Genomic DNA, 20,527 nt, shown 5'->3' with positions numbered 1-20,527 from the left:
AGGTGCCTTTTAAAATTAGTATTGCCCATTGTCTCCCATTTCTCAGAAAAGGTTGTAATGCTTACTCTACGGGACTGTACCCAAATCATCACACACGATGGCATCAATTTCTCCTAGCCACATCTTAGGCGACCTTTTTCGAGAAAGTGGTGATAACGAGATGTTGATCTAGGCGGAGGACCCATTTTCGATTCCGACCTGGATAACATCGGGTGGCCCATGGCGTATAATTAGACAGCTTTGGAAGACTTGGCATACATGACAAGATGTTGAATCCATGGAGGCCTGTGCCTGCAGTACATAATCGAGTAGGATCTCGTTACCTAGCAATCCATTATACCTTATATCCTCAACGATACTAGCTCGTAAGTCATCATATTCTCAAACACACAATCTATTGATAGGTACATTGTGAGATCCAGAAGTGGCATCTAGAGGGGGTGGGGTGAATAGACACTTAACAAGATATTTGGGTAATTTTTAGTTGGCTTGAAACTTAGGCGGATTTTGCAAAAGTTAAGTCGCATCCAAAAGTTTCTACACATGCATATCTAGAGATCAAGCAGTGGAGATTCATCATCATGCATTTGCAATAAACATAAAGGATAGTAGAGTAGGAAGATCAAACACAATGAAGAATTGGAGATTTTTGTCGTGGTTCCGATAGGTGGTTCTATTGTACGTCCATATTGATGGAGACTTCAACCCACGGAGAGTAATAGTTGCGCGAGCCCATGGAGGGTTCCTCCCACGAAGAGCCAACGAAGAAGCAACCTTGTCTATGCCATCATGGCTTACGTCCACGAAGGACTAGCCTCACTCGGCGTAGATCTTCACGAAGTAGGCGACCTCCTTGCCCTTACAAACTTCTTGGTTCAACTCCACATGATTTGGATGCTCCCAAGCGAAACCTAACCATTTTAGGAGACACCACTCTCCAAAAGGTAATAGATGTGGTATGTGATATGTCTCAACGTATTTACAATTTTTGGGTTCTTGGTGAGACCAAAGGAAAATAACTCGGTGAGACCGATTTGGTTGGCCTAGGCAGTTCTAGTGTCTCGGTGGCACCGAAAAGTAAAACTCAGAAATTCCACATTTTAACAATTAGATACCAGTAGCTTGGCAACTGCTTTTTGGCGGCACCAAAGCGAATCTCGGTGGTACCGAGGTGCTAGGATTTGGCTTCGATTTTGTCTAAGGAAAACTCGGTGGACCGATATCGAATTTGTTGGTGTCGCCGAATTTGGTAGTTTGGGTTTTGGAGAGAATATTTTTGTGAGAGTTTGGCTGAGATTTTGGTGTCATGTCTCTAAGAACTTTGAGCAACCAAACATTATCAAAATCTCATCCCATTTTAATAGTATTGGCTTTACTATGGACTCAATCGTGATTTCTCACATAAAATTAAATATAGAGTCTTGAAGCTTGAAGCTTTTGCCAATGATATTCCTTCCCATCTTTGGGATCCCTCTCACAATTACCAATCACTCCGCTCTTTGGACTTCTCCTGAAATCTACTAGATAAAATTGTTAGTCCAAGAGACATTGTATGATGTCATTATTCATCAAAACCACCAAGGAAGTATTTGTGCTTTCAACATGTACTTAGTACTTATTACAACAGAATAAACACAAAAAAGACGTAGCGTATTATCTCCGCGGAGAGGTCAAACCTGGGTAAAATCCGTGCGTCTTTGTTACCCTCAATCCAAGACATCTAGTTTTGGTTATGTCGTACGGACAACTCATTGGAGAGGTCGAAGGCATTCAATGATGTGCATGGGTCGATGCTAACGACACATGTGACGCTAGTGGCGAATCATGGAGACCAAGGTGTCAAGGACATTGGTGTCGGTGTCAAAACCGGCAGATCTCGGGTAAGGGGGCTCGAGCTGTTAGATTAGATCGAGGGTAAAAGGAGAAAAAGAACACAAGACTTTTACCCAGGTTTAGGCCCTCTCGATGGAGGTAAAACCCTACGTCATGTTCTTATTATATTGATGTTGTTGCGATTACAGAGTTGATCTACCTCGAGTTCGTCAGATTGTGAGCTAAACCCTAGGGGTTATGATGTTGCGTGTATGTATGTCCTACGGGTTGAAACACCACAGTTTATATAGGCACCGGGGGTATCTAGGATTACATGAATGTCGGTTACCATCTGTTGGTTACATGTCGAACGAATCATCCTTTCCCCGGAGTACATGACATCAATCCAACCTATCCACGCTTCGTCATAAGGCCTCTGAAGTCCTTCTTCTTGATGGGCTCAGTCCGGCCCATGGATTAAACCACCTCGACTGGGACCCCCTAGTCCAGAACTCCCTCAATTGGCTACCCTGAGCGGCTAATGACTTTTGAGTTAGATGCTTCGGTGGTGGCCACTAAGTTCCGCCTAGCTATTTGTACCTCCGATGAAGTACAGGATGTTGCATGGGATGTGCTTCTGTGACAAAGGACGATGACACTCTGCATGATTTCGCTGAGCTGTTCAAAGACCTCATTGTCGCGCCTTCGATCATCCAGGATTGAATCGCCTTTTCAAGGCAAAGAATATAAAGAATTTCAACAAATTTGTAAGTGCCTCCTTGAGAGACAGTCCTCCAAGATGTTAGTCTCCACTATGTGTTTTGTTCTTTGGTTTTCTTTATTTTAGGAGTAGCTCCCATGAGGTTTCTCGGGTTGGCTTGCTATGACGTGCCATCTACGGTATCTTTGTTGGCTGCTTGAGTTTAGTGTGGGCTTGGCCCTAATTTTATTGGTTTTCCCTTCGTTTTCCAACAATTAACTGAACAACTATATTTTTCTTAATTAATGAAATATGCAAGGCCTTTGCCCGCGTTTCAAAAGAAAAATCAGCCTGACCGTTATTTTTGTAAGAAAAAACACACGCTACATAACTGTAACAATGAATTCCGCGGTCGATGAAGAAATTTTCCATGTTCAGTCCATATGTCCTAGAGCACATCATGCTCCGTTTCTTCTACTGCTGAGCTCAGGCTGCTGTGCGGAATATTTTGAAGTACGGAAACAACATTTTGAAGCATAGTCTACAACATGCGTTTTTTAATCTGTACTGCTCGTTTTCTCCCCTTTCTCAGAAAAAGGCAGTGATGCTTCTTTTGCAGGTACTACACCCCAATCATCACACGGACAGTGTATCAACTTCTCCTACTGACAAAGTAGAGTCAACCTGCAATACAAGTCATTTAAGGCTTCAGCGAATTCCTTTCTTTAATTAACATGTCAAGTTGGGTATCTTAGATCAAACCTGAATGGAATCCGAAGTCAGGGAAGTTCTAAACCTGTCGAATGTAGACTACATGATCAGTACATATGTCATGCTGAACCATAGATGAAAGATGAGATGGAAAACTAACAATTACTTATTGTATCTTTCAAACCGAATCAACAATGCTTCAAAATAAATTCCGTGCTTCTAGACCCATTTGCCGTGCATTGCATACCGAAGTAACATGCCTGCAGACATTAGAAACAGTTGCCTTGCGCTCACAACGCCGACAAAGTGTCCCTGGAGGGAGCCGCATGCTAGGCGCCAGGAGTTTAATCAACGGACGCAAGCCGCAGCAGTACGTGTAATCCTAAAAGTGCCACGATTTTATTACTGCAGATAGTCAACCCCTGAGCAAATCTGGTAGACGTGTCAAATCTTGAGGAGTGTGAATGACCAGGCAGCCAATTGCCGAGAATATTCCTCGCTGCCTGCAAAGGCGGCAACACGTACCTACGCACGTACAAGATCACCATCGCAAGCATGAATCATGCTAAAGTTGAAGGAGAGGCAACCAGGAGCCGGCTAGCTAGCTTGCAGTCCACAGCCTTGCTGCGCACACTCCCTCCCTGCACTCCAGGCTTTTGCCGTGCAAATCAACCATGGGCAGGCATATGCATGCGCCGATGGCTTTGACTTTCGCCATTACCGGCTTAGCCCATAGTATAAGCTCTCCCCCTCCCTGCCTACAACCCCCATTTCCTTCCTCATAGAGTCACCTGCCGAGACACAAGCCATCCGCAGCGCACTGCCACGACCCTAAGCTTTCTCCCTCCAGCGCCACCCCATCACCATGGGGAGAACCACCATGCTTCTCATGGCGCTGGCCCTCGCCCTGATCGCCGTCGCCCACGCCACGCCTCCCACGCTCCGGAGAAGCCGCTTCCTCGCGAGCAAGGCCCCGCCGCCGCCACTGTCCTACTACGACTGCGTGAGGAAGCCCCCGTCGGTCTGCCTGGAGCCAGGGAGCCCCGGGAACATGTGCTGCAAGGGCACCTGCACCAACACGGAGTCCAGTGTGGAGCACTGCGGCAACTGCAACAGGAAGTGCAAGTACGGGGACACCTGCTGCGAGGGCAAGTGCGTCGACCTCCTCACGGACAAGAAGAACTGCGGCGAGTGCTCCAACCAGTGCGCCAACTCCGTCAAGTGCGAGTTTGGCATGTGCGACTACGCGGGGTGATGCCGATCGGGCGACGACGGCCGTGTGTGCCATGCGTTCGCGTCGGCCACGCATATACACTTGCACCTACCAAGAAATAAAATCGGCAGTACGTATATACTACGTGAGTGCATCTTAAGAAGTCCAAATTGTTTAAGGTATTTCAATTGTTGATCTCCTCGATCATATGTATACAGAAAAAAAGGGTACAAATGGTTTATACGTCTCTCTGTTGGTCTCATGATTTACGTCTTCTATTTGTTGGACTACATACTATAAATACAAAGCGGTCACGTGGTATTAATAAAAGTGAATAATGTTGTAATGTGTTATACATATATATGATTTTTTGGGTACATATAGTTCGATCAATACATGTGTATTTATGGATTCTTTTTTAGGTAGACCGAATAATGGAAACATTTCCAATGAATGTTTATACTGCATGATTTAACAATTGATTCAGATATATTTACCAAGTTTGGAAATTCTAGTTTTTTTTTGTATAAACTAGTAGCATGTACTACATGCCATTCGCTTAATTTGTACGGCTGCTTACAAACTGCCAATTCATAGAACTGGTCTTAGTTAGGACCTAGGACGCGTACAAACGGGAAAGTACTTAACGTAGATGCCTGCAATAGTCAACTTAATCAACTCATTTGCATGTGCCATACATTCTTGCATTAGTACGTGACGTGTCTGCCCAGTATCCTCACAAGATTTCCAATCTTTTTTTGAGGATTTTTTTAAAGAAACTATAGAGTTTATCATCTTGGCCAGAGCAAATATCAGGGTTGCAGCATAGGTGTATCCCGAATTTAATTTTAAGAAACATGTACCCGCGATATTTTTCACTAGCATTTAACAGAACAAGAACAAATTATACACTTCTTATATTTATTAGATTTACTGAATGATTTTGTTTATTTGTTCATTTTGAGGTTCTTATTTGCCTCCAATCTTCCATGCATAAATCTCGTGCGATATTTTTTGTGTCCCACTCGAAACCTTCATTTTTTCAATATTGTGGACAGAAATATACAAAATAAACATTACAACCTTATCTCACTTTTATTTCTACACTAAAAACTTGGTAGACTTAGCACATGAAAGATCCCTCCCACTATCATTATCCATACAAATCTGGGCTAGTGATTACCTGAAAAGATACATCCATTGGTTTGTTATAAAGATGTTTTGATAATCTATCCAAACCAATTTCAGTTCATATTGTGTTCTTTTCCAGTTCAAAAGGCTCATGCTTATCTCTACATTGATTATTTAACCAACGTAACATGAGTTATAAGTCAAAAAAGAAATACACCATTAGAAACATCAAATACTGTATTTTCTAATGATATAACTGCAAGTTATATTATATTCGCCGATTATCGTTTTAGATACACACATGAGCATTAAAAACCAGAAAGGCGACACTATCAACCTAGTCGATTACAGCACACTTGAGTGGCCGAAACACGTCACATACATAAGCAATGAAAAAAAATGGCCGAATTTTCCTGTTGTGGGAAGAAAGTCATGCAAAACGCTTTCTTGCAGCCAAGTTATGCAATTTATTTTCAAGTACGCGATTGCCATGCTTTGCAAACAACCGACCTATTTGTGATCATTGACCTTGACACTTCCATCTTTCCTTCTCCACTATACGTTACGTTTTGCTACTTTGTGCTTATAATTCCTCACAACTGTTCCTTTTGCGGGTAACTATATTTTTATTGACTGAAGGCGCACAAATAGTTGGAAGACAGTATTTTTTATTTCTTCCCTATTTTGTTACTCGGGGCAAATAAATTAAAATGCAACAAAAATTAATGCTATATTAGCTGTCTGGCTATGAGCTTGGCATTTTCTGCAATAATGCAAGTCCGTGTAATCTACACGTGCACAGTACTCCTAACTTCTGTACCCTGTTTTGATAAAAAAAAACTGTTGATACAGAATAAAGAGAAATATTTACGTGCGATGGCCTAAAATGGCCTAGATGGGTCCCCGAATTGACCTGGGTGACACGCTTTACCATGCATGCATTGGCGCAAGCTGAAGCAATAGGTACATCGACCAGGGCGCATGCTACTTCTCGAGCGTAGCGTGTAACGAACGACCGGCTATTAATCAAACCTCGTGATTGTAGATTGGTAAACGTTTCTGGCCCGTGAGCCGGCCGAATCGTTAAGCCCGCCGCACGCGACCCGCTGATTTGACATGTAATTTTTTCCGTTTAAATTTGTTGCAATCAGCGTTTATATTTGCTGGAAGCGTTTTATTTTTAAAGCATTTGTTCAGTAAAAAAACGACATATACGTTTGGTTGCAACTTCAATTCGTCGGATTTTTTGTTACAACCTGTGTTTTTCACTTTTGCTATAACCGTGCTAATTTTTGTTACAACCAGCATCATTTTTTGCCGCAATCGTTCAGTAAAAAAGTTGCATCAACGTTCGTGAGAGTTGCAACCCGAGTTCACCGGATTGCTTTGGTACAACCTATTTTTTGTTTTGTTACCACGCATCATCAGCGTCGTTTTTTTCTACGAACACGTTGATATTTTTCTGCTACAACCATTTTTTGTTGCAACCATATCAAAATTTGTTGCATCGTGATTAAAATTTGCTGCATTGAGGAATATTTGTTGCATGCATAGATCTAACGGTGCGGATGCGTAGCGGCCGACGGATCATGCGGCCCGCGCGCAGCCGGCTGAAAGATTCGACCGGCGCGCCAGCGCAGAGCACTGCCTTTGTAGATTAGTTGAACCTGGCTTCTGGAATGTAACACTCCCTCAGTCCGAAAATACTTGTCAAAAATAAATATATTTACATTTATTTTAACTTTAAATACATTCGATTTTAATAATTTATACGACAAGTAATTTCTGACAAAGGGACTACACAGAAACTCCCCGCAAAAAAAAATCTGCAAAGACGAGCTAGCTGAACGACTCATGTGACGGTCAGCTACACCAGCTAGCTTATTTCGGTCCTTTTTATTTTTAGAGTGAATTCCACATTTAATCATCTAAATGCGCATTTGTGACATTAATTATCCCACAGAATAAAAATTCGTCTAGAATACCAATTTTAAAAGCTTTGGATCCTCATTTTTTAAGGTGTGTCCATGAGGTAAGGTGTGAGGTGATGTTTGGGGTCCAAAAATATCTAAACAAGAAGGAGGAATGGAACAAATGAACAAGAGAAATGTGAACACGAATCATTGACGCACCATGCCTATTCTATGTAATATAAGTAAGTAAAATGCAAAATTAGGATAAATTCGTGTTAAATATCTTCAAAATTTGACATTTCAATAGAAGTTCCACAATGTGTCACAAATATACAACTACAGGGTAAAATGTGTAATTCACTTTATTTTTATTGAATGGAAGGCAATTGTGTATCACAAAAGTTGAAGCTGAAACAAACAACTCTTTTAGAGCAGCTGTAAAATCACAATCTAAAGCTGGTTTAAGTCATTTTCAGTGTAAGCTCAAAGCATGTCTCATTATATTTCACAGTCAAAAATATTTACCTAGCCCACATGTCCTTGATGTTTGATCGTAATTATGTCATAAAGCCACCGCATGCATGACCTGTTTCCTTTCTTTTTGAAACATGTTGTTTTCATTAGGTCATACTACCTCCCTTCCGGTTCCATTTTATTGGGCTCAATTTTAAAAACAATTGTGTTGCCAAACAACTACTCTTCAAGCAAGCGGCTTTACCAATGCTATAAGGGCATCTTCAAGACGAACCCGCAAACCTCCCGTAACGACCTGGATCGATCATGTGGTCTCGACCATGGAAGCCATCCAATTCAGTCTTGTATCGGTCGACGGAGCAGCTCGGACTTGATTCTTTTCGCAAACTGGAGACAAACGTGGAGGGTGGCGGGAGTGGGAGAGTCCGGACCGCTGCTTCACATGAGTTTGACCACCATGGTCCATCAATAAGCCCTCAACCCTTCGAGCACAAAACGTTCCGTGCACAACGCCTCAAAGCGTCGATGGCACTCATCTCCAGTAGAGCAAACGCGACCGCTCACAGGCACCGGCACTGAAGCGGCACGTCGATCAAGAGAGCACACCACCCATGCCGCTTTCCGATCCAGGCGACTGTTGCGTGTTCAAACGACATGAGGTTGCCCATCCGTTCACCATCCACATTCATGGCGCACGGTTGCTGATGCGTCTCCTCTGACGCCACCTGACGGGGTTGTACATTAGGGGTAGCCCTACGGACCTGCATCCCTAGGCCTGCCCAAGACCCTACATGGACATCGGCGTCCGAAAAGTCAGGTATGCAGTCGTGATCTCACTCGGACAAGTGTGTCTTCACTAGGCTCACATGATGTCACTAGGACTGTCTCGCATCAGTTGGACGTGCCTCTACTCTCGAACTGCAGGAAGGCGTGTGAAAGGATCGATATGGTTGACTAGAGGGGGGCTGCATAGGCAACTAACAAATTTTAACCTTTTCTTTAACTAAAATAAGTTTAGCAACAAATAGGTTGTCTAGATATGCAACTAAGTGAACAACCTATACGATGCTAACAACAACAATTATAAGCAAGAAGTAAATACAAGTAATGGTAAGAAATAACCACAAGTGGAACAGAAGGAGACGAGGATGTGTTTCCAAAGTTCTTTCCCTTTGAGAGGAAGTACTTCTCTGTTGGAGCGGTTTGGAGGCACAATGCTCCACGAGATGCCACTAAGGCCACCGTATTATCCTCGCACCCACACACGATGCGAGGTGACGTGATTCCACTAAGTGGTGCCCTTGAAGGTGGCGACCGAACCTTTACAAACAAGGTTGGGTCAATCTCCACGACTTAATTGGAGGCTCCCAACAAGACCACGAAGCTTCACCACAAAGGAATATGGCTTCGAGATTACCTCAACCGTCTAAGGTGCTCAAACACCCAAGAGTAACAAGATCCGCGAGGGATTAGTGGGGGGAATCAAATTGTCTAGGGAGAGAGATCGGGCTAAAATGGAGCTTGGAGAAACGATGGAGCTTTGGAGGAAAAAGGTGAAGTTCTTAGGGAAGAAGAACCCCTTTATATAGTGGGGGAAAGAATCTGCTCGTTACTCGCCCCCTCAGCATGAGCCAGAGTGGTACTACCGCTCCTGGAAGCGGTACTACCGATCATAAGAGGTAGTACCGCTCAGAGTGAGCGGTAGTACCGCTCAGGCAGATGGAGGCCGAAGCAGAGATGAGGCAGGGCTGATAGTACCGCTCGAAGAGGTAGTAACAAGCGCTAGTTCCGCCATGCGTGATGTACTACCACCCGGCACTACCGCAAAGTCTGACCAAGAGAGGTGTCACACTTATGAGCAGCGGTACAGGTCAACGGTACCAGCAGGAGCACTATCGCTCTAAGCGGTACTACCGCCGGCCCGGGCGGTACTACTGGTGATAAGAGGTAGTACAGCTTGGAACAATCACGACACGGATTTTTTGCACAGAAGAAATCTCTATTGACGCGGAAAAGAGGGTGAGAGGAAAGTGTGCGTGATGATTCCACCCAGACTTTTCCAAAGTCGATCCCCTCTTAATAGTACGACTTTTCCAATGACTCAACTCCACCAACAACGAAACGTAAGAGAGAAAACTGTCTTCACATCAATACACCGAGGGTCAGGAATTATTTTTATGCAAACCGAGGAAGTACCTGAAAGGCTTATCGCACACGATTAGTCCGCAAATGTATTGTCATCAATCACCAAAAGTACTTGGGTAGAAATATGCCCTAACAATCTCCCCCTTTTTTGTGGATTGATGACAACACTGGATTTGCATACAGGATAAAATGATATACAATGCAACCCCACTCTCTACAAAATATAGGCAGACTCCCCTAAGTGTGTGTACTATTTAAGTATGCTTTTGGAATGCAAAGTGCACACACTAGGATCAACACCCCCCTATATTTTATAGACACACACTACTTGCACAAATGTAACCACTGAGAGTAATATAACTTCAAGAAGTGAAGTGAGCATGATCATTAGGGCACAATATAAGAATCTCGCAAAATTAAACACATATGATAAAACTACGGTAGCATATGTCTCACACCATATGACATAGTCTCACACGAGTCGCACACACTTAAAACACAAGGCTACATAAGTTCCACACCTCACAATGTAGTCTTTAAGCAAAGCAAATGATAAAAGAGTTCACGAGTGAAAAAGAAGGGCAATGAAACAACACTCGTGACTCACAAGTTCAAGCATTCTCCCCCTTTGACAACAAGACACCCAAAAGGGTAGAGAAAACAGCAAGGATCCAGGAGGTGAGGTAATGCTGACAGATCAATACTCACGAGACTTAGAGTTGTGGTGAATGGTGCCAGGAGGAGTAGGAGAGCCAGGCAATTCAGCATCGGAATCCCATGGGCAGTGGCGAGCAATCGAGGTGCCCTCATCAGTGAGTATTCCCTCAGAACCCCTCTTAATCGTTAAGCCAACGTGCCTTCCAAGTGCCTTGTGATGACTGATAGCCGCCTTTTCAGCCGCTGAGACCGGTACTGAACCTTGGCATGCATACAAAAGAGCTTCTTCATATTCTCCTTGACCTTCTTAGCCCAAGAAGGTTCTCCAGTGGGGGGCACAAAATGGGAAGGAGTGTCCCCGTTAGCCACAAAATCCTCATCAGCCTCTTCATCAGCAGAATCCTCATCCATGTCTTCACGTACGTCTTGTTCAGGGGCAGTGTGAGTAGTCCACTTGTCCTTCTGCCTAAGCTGCACAACCTTGTGGGATACCAGTTCCCCAGTTTCAAACAACAAACCAGGAAAGGTGTGTGCCCAATTATTCCCAGTCAGAAGCATTAGGAAGGGGCCATACATGGGGAACTTACGCTCAGACACCATAAAACGGAGCTCAGACCACATAACGTGAGAAATATCCCGAGGCTTCACGTGAACCTTGAATTTATGAAACTTGCAGTAAAGAAGCATGTCTACCAAGTAAGAGTGGACCTGATCCAGATTGCCAACACAGGGGAACAAGGTGTGGCGAAAGCTGCGGTGCATGATACCTAAGAATGGTTCCAGCACCCAAGTGTACTTGCCTGTAGTAGAGGAGATCTTCTGAGTGTTGTACTTGTACATGGCTTGCTTGTGAGTAGCAGCATACTCACTGTGTGGACGGTAACCCATAGGGTCTCGAGTCCCTTATCCTCAATGTTAAGCAGATGCATAAAAGACTTCCAGGTAGCAGAAAGCAACCTGACATTGGTCATCCATGATAGAGTCCTGGCATCATTAGTTCCCAGGTGAACCATCTCAAAGAACACAACAATAAGCTCGACATCAAAGTCTTTGTTGAACTACATAATGTTGAGAATACCCACCTTGTCACATAGGGCTAGAGCAGTGCCGAAGTACCTTTCATTGCGCTGCAAGTATTCATCATCAATAGATTTGACATGAGGAACAAACAGGTTCTCCCTTGGCTTCAGAATGTCATTGTAGACGGACAGTTGCTTCCGGTTCCAGAATGTACGGTTGCGCATTGCAGGCTCCTGAGGTTCAACATAGGGATCGATCTTGTGGGACAACCAAAAGTCCTTAGCCTTCAGAGGAGCCATGGATTGGGACTTCAAGGGCGTGACAGCAGGGCGCTTCCCCTTGGATTTGGATGCAGACTGACTGACCTTCTCGGTAGGAACATGCTCCTGTGGTTGACTTGAGCTATCAGCCTCACATTAATGGTACTTCTTCATGATGCCACGGCTAGGATTCGTCCTACGCTCCTGAGTAGCAGAGCTGCCACCTCCTGAGATAAAAAACACAACCACACGAAAGCACGAGAGAAAAACAATGAGTACAAGATAGCAACACACCAATATGGGATACAAAGAGGTGATGAATAAGGAGGAATATCATGCAAAGGCAGGGACCTCTTATGAGCAGTAGTACCGTCTAGACGAGCGGTAGTACCACTTAGGGCAGGGACCGTGGGGTGTAAAGCACCACTCGTCAGATCCGGTACTATAGGGTGTTGGAAATATGCCCTAGAGGCAATGATAAAATAGTTATTATTGTATTTCATGTTTCAAGATAATCGTTCATTATCCATGCTATAATTGTATTGAATGAAAGCATAGATACATGTGTGGATATATAGACAAAACAATGTCCCTAGTAAGCCTGTAGTTGACTAGCCAGTAGACCAAGGATGGTTAAGGTTTTCTGACCATATGCAAAGTGTTGTCACTTGATAACTAGGATCACAACATTAGGAGAATGAGGTGATGGACAAGACCCAAATTATAAACGTAGCATGTGATCGTGTAATTTTGTTGCTATTGTTTTCTGCGTGTCAAGTTTTCATTCCTATGACCATGAGATCATGTAACTCACTGACACCGGAGGAATACCTTGTGTGTATCAAACGTCACAACGTTACTGGGTGACTATAAAGGTGCTCTACAGGTATCTCCGAAGGTGTCCGTTGAGTTAGCATGGATCAAGACTGGGATTTGTCACTCCGTGTGACGGAGAGGTATCTCGGGGCCCACTCGGTAATACAACATCACATATAAGCCTTGCAAGCAATGTGACTCAAGTGTAAGTCACGGGATCTTGTATTACTGAACGAGTAAAGACTCTTGCCGGTAATTAGATTGAAATAGGTATAGAGATATCGACGATCAAATCTCGGGCAAGTAACATACCGAAGGACAAAGGGAATATTATACGGGATTATATGCATCCTTGGCACAGAGGTTCAACCGATAAGATCTTCGTAGAATATGTAGGATCCAATATGGATATCTAGGTCCCTCTATTGGATATTGACCGAGGAGTGTCTCGGGTCATGTGTGGATAGTTCTCGAACCCGCAGGGTCTGCACACTTAAGGTTCGGTGACGTTTTAGTATAGTTGAGTTATAGGTGTTGGTGACCGAAGGTTGTCCGGAGTCCCGGATGAGATCGCGGACATCATGAGGGTTTCCGGAATGGTCCGGAAATGAAGATTGATATATAGGATGGTTTCATTTGGTCACCGGAAAGATTTCGGGCATTACCGGGAGTGTACCGGAGTGACGATTGGGTTTCGGGTTTTCACCGCAAGGGGCCCACCCACCCGGGAGTGAGCCCAATAGTCCTAGGGTGGCTCACCAACCCTTAGTGGGCTGGTGAGGCCAGCCCAAGTGGACTATGGCGCCACAAGGAGAAAACCAAAGAAAAAAAGAGAGAGGGAGGTGGGAAGGAAGAGGAGGACTCCTCCTCCTTTCGGTCGGCGCCCTTGGGGCTCTCTTGAGCCCCAAGGGTAGCTCCTCCCCTCCTCCTATATATACTAGAGGTTTTAGGGTTTTTGGGACACAACTTTGCCACGTGCAACTCAAACCTATACCTCAAAGTTCTTCCTCTAGATCGGATTTCTACGGAGCTCGGGTGGAGCCCTGCAGGAATAGATCATCACCATCACCGATGCGCCGTCATGTTGCCGGAGAACTCATCTACTTCCATGTCTCTCTTTCTGGATCAAGAAGGCGAAGATCGTCATCGAGCTGTACGTGTGCTGAACGCGGAGGTGACGTCCGTTCGGTGCTAGATCGGGACGGATCGTGGGACGACGGTGATTTGAATCACGAAGCTGTACCCCAACATCAACCATGTTTCTTAACGCTTCCCGCTTAGCGATCTACAAGGTTATGTGGATCCAATCTCTCTCTCGTAGATGAACATCATCATGATAGGTCTTCGTGTGTGTAGGGATTTTTTTGTTTCCCATGCAATGTTCCCCATCAGTGGCATCATGAGCTAGGTTCATGCGTAGATGTAATCTCGAGTAGAACACAAAAGTTTTTGTGGGTGTTGATGTTCGATTTGCTGCCCTCCTTAGTCTTTTCTCGATTCGGCGGTATTGTTGGATTGAAGCGGCCCAGACCAAATAGACCGGTTTCATCGACCAACTTGCAACTCGTTGCATAAAGATGACTCGCGGGTGTCGGTTTCTTCAACTTTAGTTGAGTTGGATTTGACCGAGGCGGTCCTTGGAGAGAGGTTAAATAGCAATTTGCACATCTCCATTGTGGTTTCTGCGTAAGTAAGATGCGATCATACTAGATACCCATAGCAGCCACGTAAAACATGCAACAACAAATTAGAGGACGTCTAACTTGTTTTTGCAGGGTATGCTTGTGATGTGATATGGCCAAAGACATGATGTGATATATTGGATGTATGAGATGATCATGTTGTAATAGTTAATATCGACTTGCACGTCGATGCTACGGCAACCGGCATGAGCCATAGGGTTGTCTTTAAACTAATGTTTGTGTTTGCATATGCGTTTACTATATTGCTGGGTTGTAGCTTTAGTTGTAATAGCATAGATAGCATGACAACCTCGATGGCGGCACGATGATGGAGATCATGGTGTGGCGCCGGTGACAATGAAGATCATGCCGGTGCTTTGGTGATGGAGATCAAGAAGCACAAGATCATGGCCATATCATGTCACTTATGAATTGCATGTGATGTTACTCCTTTTATGCACCTTATCTTGCTTAGAACGATGGTAGCACTCTCAGGTGATCCATCACTAAAATTTCAAGATAAAGTTGTGTTCTCCCCGACCGTGCACCGCTGCGACAGTTCGTCGTTTCGAGACACCACGTGATGATTGGGTGTGATACACTCAACACTCACATACAACGGGTGCAAAAGAGTTGCACACGCGGAACACTTGGGTTAAACATGACGAGCCTAGCATGTGTAGACATGGCCTCGGAACACAAGAGACCGAAAGGTCGAGCATGAATCGTATAGTTGATATGATTAGCATAGATATGTTTACTACTGAAACTATACTCAACTCAGGTGATGATCGGACTTGAGTTAGTGAATTTGAATCATGCCACGCTCAAGTAACTAGAGGGATGTCTATTTGAGTGGGAGTTTGTTAGTAATTTGATTAGTTAAACTCTAATTGTCTTGAACATAGTCTAAGTCCACTTTGCAATATTTTTTGTTGTAGATCAATGGCTCACGCCGTAGCAACCCTAAAGTTCAATACGTTCCTAGAGAAAGCTAAGTTGAAAGATGATGGAAGCAACTTTGTAGACTGGGCTCGTAATCTTAGGCTCATCCTACAAGCTGGGAAAAAGAATTATGTTCTTGATGCTGCGCTAGGAGATGAACCACCCGCTACGTCTGACCAAGATGATTTGAACGCTTGGCAATCGCGTAAGGAGTACTACTCAATAGTTCAATGTGCAGTCTTGTATGGCTTAGAACGGGGACTTCAATGATGCTTTGAGCGTCATGGAGCATATAAGATGTTCCAGGAGTTGAAGTTCATCTTTCAGAAGAACGCCCGGATCGAGAGGTATGAGACCTCCGATAAATTCTATGCTTGCAAGATGGAGGAGAATTCGTCTGTCAGTGAACATGTACTCAAAATGTTTGGGTACTCAAACCGTCTAGCTGAGTTGGGGATTGAACTCCCGCAAGTGGCTATCACTGACAGAATTCTTTAACCACTGCCACCTAGCTATAAGAGCTTTGTGTTGAACTATACTCGGCAGAACAAGTTCCGACCCATACTCGGCAGAATAACTTCCGACCTCGCTATAAGATCTCAACCAAGCGTACTCCTTTATTCATGGAGTATGGGTCGGAAGTTGTTCTGCCGAGTGATTTACGTGACAACACCCCCCCGTCCCGAGTGGAGCAGTACAACGAAGGTGAAGCCAAAGCAGCATGCCAAGACAATTTAGACCTCTTGGAAGAAGAGAGAGAGAGTTAGCTCTCATTTGTTCCACACTGTACAGGAAAGACCCGTGGCTCTACCATGACAAACAAGTGAGGGGACGAGCGTTTCGAGAAGGGGACTCGGTCCTCCGATTGGACAAACAAAAACCCCACAAGCTGGAACCTTTGTGGAAAGGGCCATACGCCACCTCCAAATTCCTACACAACGGAGCTTATTGATTATACACCATCGAGGATGGGGTGGAAGAGCCCAGAACATGGAGTGCGGACCTGCTCCGCAAGTTCTATAGTTAGAACGTATCATTTCATTAATGTAAAGAACTCGAATGGTTAGAAGAATAAAATATTTCCTTTCTTCAACTATGGTCAAACCTGTCACTCTGGTGAAACACACCCCCAACGGGCATAAATAATTTCTTGGTAGAGAACCTGTTTTTGCTAAAGGAACATAAACCGGCCCCGAAGGAGGACAACCTCCATGCTCGGGGACTTAGCAGCGAACCACCTTTCGCCTAAGTTAAAATGTTCTGAATGAAACAAGCTATTCATTCGGTCGCCAAGATGAGGAGCACAATCATTTCTTGGTAGAGAACTTGTTTATGCCTAAGGAACAAAAACTGGCCTCGAGTGAGGATAACCTCCACGCTCAGGGACTTAGCCGCGAACCAGCTTTCGTGTTAGTTAAAATGGTTCCGAATAAAGCAAGCTCTTCATTCGGTCGCCATGATAAATAGAACAATCATTTCTTGGTTGGGAACCAGTTTACGCCTAAGGAAAAAAATTGGCCCCGAGTGAGGACAACCTCCATGCTCGGGGACTTAGCCGCGAACCAGCTTTCGCCTAAGTTAAAACGGTTCCGAATGAAGCAAGCTCTTCATTCGGTCGCCAAGATGAACAGAACAATCATTTCTTGGTAGCGACCCTGTTTTCGTCTAAGGAACAAAAACCGGCCTTGAGTGAGGACAACCTCCACACTCGGGGACTTAACCACGAACCAACTTTTGCGTAAGTTAAAACGATTCTGGATGAATCAAGCTCTTCATTCGGTCGCCAAGATGAACAAAACGATCCTGAGTGAGGATAACTTAAACACTCAGGGGCTTAGCTACGAACCGACTTTCGCCTAAGTTAATTACAATCCTGAGTAAAGAGAACCTCCACACTCACGGGCTTAGCTGTGAACCAGCTTTCGCCTAAGTTTAAAACAATCCCGAGTATGTACAACCACCACACTCGGGTACTTAGCTACGAACCAGATTTCGCCCAAGTTAAAAACAATCCTGAGTGAAGACAACCTCCACACTCGGGGACTAGCTGCGAACCACCTTCCGCCTAAGTTAAAAACAATCCTGAGTAAGGACAACCTCCACACTCGGGGACTAAACTGTGAGCTGGCTTTTTCCTAAGTTAAAAACAATCCTGAGTGTGGACAACCTCCATACTCGGAGGCTCAGCTATGAACCAGGTCTTGCCTGGGTTAAAAACAACCCCGAGTGCGGGTAACCTCCACACTCGAAGACTCGAATGTGAACCGGCTGTCGACCGAGTAAAAGCAACCAAGCAAATAAGATCCAAACTCAAATGTGGATGAACAGAACCAAGTTTAGCAAAAGGTGCACATAAGAGGGAGCCCAATGCTCACTGAAAGTTTGGGGTTAGATAAAACTAATTGGCATCACGAGGCAAGTTGAAACTTAATGTTTTTTCCTCCCAGCGTCACTCAGAAGCTGAAGATTCCACTGCTTCCATGAAGGTGTCGAGGTCGATCCCATCCGCAATCCGGGTGGCAACTGCTATGAACATCTCCATGAAGTCCTCGACCTTAGCGCTTTTCCTGTTGATGACCCGAAGATTCTTGAGCTTCTATTCATGCACTCCTTTACAATGGATGCATACGAATGAGAGGGAAATGTCGATTGAAGTTCTCTAGGGATGGCCTTCACGCGGTTCACAATGGTATGGGCGTCCTTTGGAAGTGCATTGTGAGGGGTCTTCTCTTTATCTATCTCCCCGGCGGCCGTTTGAAGCCACTTGAAGCAACCAACACATAGTCGACGCGGAATTCCAGTTTGAGAAGAGCTAAGGCGACACTGTCCTTCAGGAGCACTTACTTCGGATATAGTTCTTTCTCTATTCGCGCTGTCTCTTCCTCAACACCAATGGAGAAGGCTGGACTCAGTCGGAAAATAAAAAACATCACTCGGAAATTGCAAGGCGACAACGGGAGGCCATTCGGATGCATAACATACCTTTAAGTTTCTCACAATGTTTGATACGTCCATTTTGAATCATGCTTTTATATCAATATTTATTGCATTATGGGCTATTAATACACATTATGGTACAATACTTATGCCTTCTCTCTCTTATTTTACAAGGTTTACATGAAGAGGGAGAATGCTGGTAGCTGGAATTCTGGACCGGAAAAGGAGCAAATCTAAGAGACGCGGAGGGGACCGGAAAAGGAGCAAATCATAGCTCCAACAGTCCTGAAAAGTTACGAAGAATTGTTGTGGAATATGTAAAAAAATTGCGCGAAAGAAATACCGGAGGGGACCCACCAGGAAGTTACAAGCCTGGGGGCGCGACCTACCCTCCTGGTCGCGCCCTGTAGGCTTGTGGGCCCCCTGGCAGGCCTCCGGTCCCCATCTTCCGCTATATGAAGGGTTTTGACCTGGAAAAAATCATATCAGATCTTTCGTGACGAAGCGCCGCCGTCTCAAGGCGAAACGTCGACATAACCAATCTAAAGCTCCGGCGGAGCTATTCCTCCGGGGACACTTCCCTCCGAGAGGGGGAAATCGAAGCCATCGTCACGACCAACGATCCTCTCATCGAGAGGGGGTCAATCTCCATAAACATCTTCATCAGCACCATCTCCTCTCCAAACCCCAGTTCATCTCTTGTATCCGATCTTTGTGTCAAAACCTCAGATTGGTACCTGTGGGTTGCTAGTAGTATTGATTACTCCTTGTAGTTGATGCTAGTTGGTTTATTTGGTGGAAGATTATATGTTCAGATCCTTAATGATTATTAATAGTCCTCTCATTATGAACATGAATATGCTTTGTGAGTAGTTACGTTTTTTCCTAAGGACATGGGATAAGTCTTGTTATAAGTAATCATGTGAATTTGGTATTCGTTCGATTTTTTAGTAAGATGTATGTTGTCTCTCCTCTAGTGGTGTCATGTGAACGTCGAGTACATGACACTTCACTATTATTTGGGCCTAGGGGGAGGCATTGGGAAGTAATAAGTAGATGATGGGTTGCTAGAGTGACAGAAGCTTAAACCCTAGTTTATGCGTTGCTTCGTAAGGTGCTAATTTCAATCCATATGTTTAATGCTATGGTTAGATTTATCTTAATTCTTCTTTCGTAGTTGCGGCTGATTGTGAGAGAGATTAATCATAAGTGGGATGTTTGTCCAAGTAAGGGCAGCACCCAAGCACCAGTCCACCCACATATCAAATTATCAAAGTAGCAAACGTGAATTATATGAGCATGATGAAAACTAGCTTGACATAAATTTCCATGTGTCCCCGGGAGCCCTTTTCTTCCAGAAAAGAATTCGCCACTTCACTGCACCATTGTTACATTTGTTACTTGATACCCGTTATGAATTACCTTATCACAAAAATATCTGTTACCGATAATTTCAGTGCTTGCAGAGAATACCTTACTGAAAACCGCTTGTCATTTCCTTCGGCTCCTAGTTGGGTTCGACACTCTTACTTATCGAAAGGACTACGATAGATCCCCTACACTTGTGGGTCATCAAGAATATTTTCTCGTGCCGTTTTCGGGGAGTGAAGCGCCTTTGGTGAGTGGAACTTGGTAAGGAAAAAATTTATATATTGTGCTGAAATTTACTGTCACTTCTCACTATGGAAAATAATCCTTTGAGGGGCTTGTTCGGTGTTAATTCACCCCGACAAGAAGCATAAAGAGATGCTCCTCAACCTCCTGCACCTACTAAAAATATTTATTACGAAATTCCTTAAGGGGTGATAGAAAAACTCCTAGCTAATCCTTATGTAGGAGATGGAACACTACATCCTGATTTGCATCTAATCTACGTGGATGAGGTTTGTGGATTATTTAAGCTTGCAGGTCTGCCCGAGGATGATGTCAAGAAGAAGGTCTTTCCTTTATCTTTGAAGGAAAAGGCGTTGAAATGGTATAAGTTTTGTGATGATATTGGATCATGGAATTACAACTGATTGAAATTGGAATTTCATCAGAAGTTTTATCCTATGCATTTGGTTCATCGTGATCGGAATTATATTTATAATTTTTGGTCTCGTGAAGGAGAA

The 20,527-nt window shown here is 44.2% G+C and overlaps 1 protein-coding gene across 1 annotated transcript; it reads left to right on the top strand.

The window, feature by feature from the left end:
- The first annotated feature begins 3,987 nt into the window (after positions 1 to 3,987).
- On the top strand, positions 3,988 to 4,789 carry LOC123439730 (stigma-specific STIG1-like protein 1). The gene has a single exon (XM_045116415.1). It carries the CDS (start codon positions 4,089 to 4,091, stop codon positions 4,476 to 4,478), a length of 390 nt encoding a protein of 129 aa, XP_044972350.1. The 5' UTR covers positions 3,988 to 4,088; the 3' UTR covers positions 4,479 to 4,789.
- Positions 4,790 to 20,527: the final 15,738 nt, after the last annotated feature.

This window comes from Hordeum vulgare, chromosome 3H (genome assembly GCF_904849725.1).
Source record: "Hordeum vulgare subsp. vulgare chromosome 3H, MorexV3_pseudomolecules_assembly, whole genome shotgun sequence".
NCBI lineage: Eukaryota > Viridiplantae > Streptophyta > Magnoliopsida > Poales > Poaceae > Hordeum > Hordeum vulgare.
Note: the sequence above shows the minus strand (reverse complement) of the source record. Positions and strands in the feature narration are given on the sequence as shown.

Bases quoted from the DNA above. Each gene is read 5' to 3' on its own strand.
- LOC123439730 (XM_045116415.1), top strand. From the start codon at position 4,089: ATGGGGAGAACCACCATGCTTCTCATGGCGCTGGCCCTCGCCCTGATC.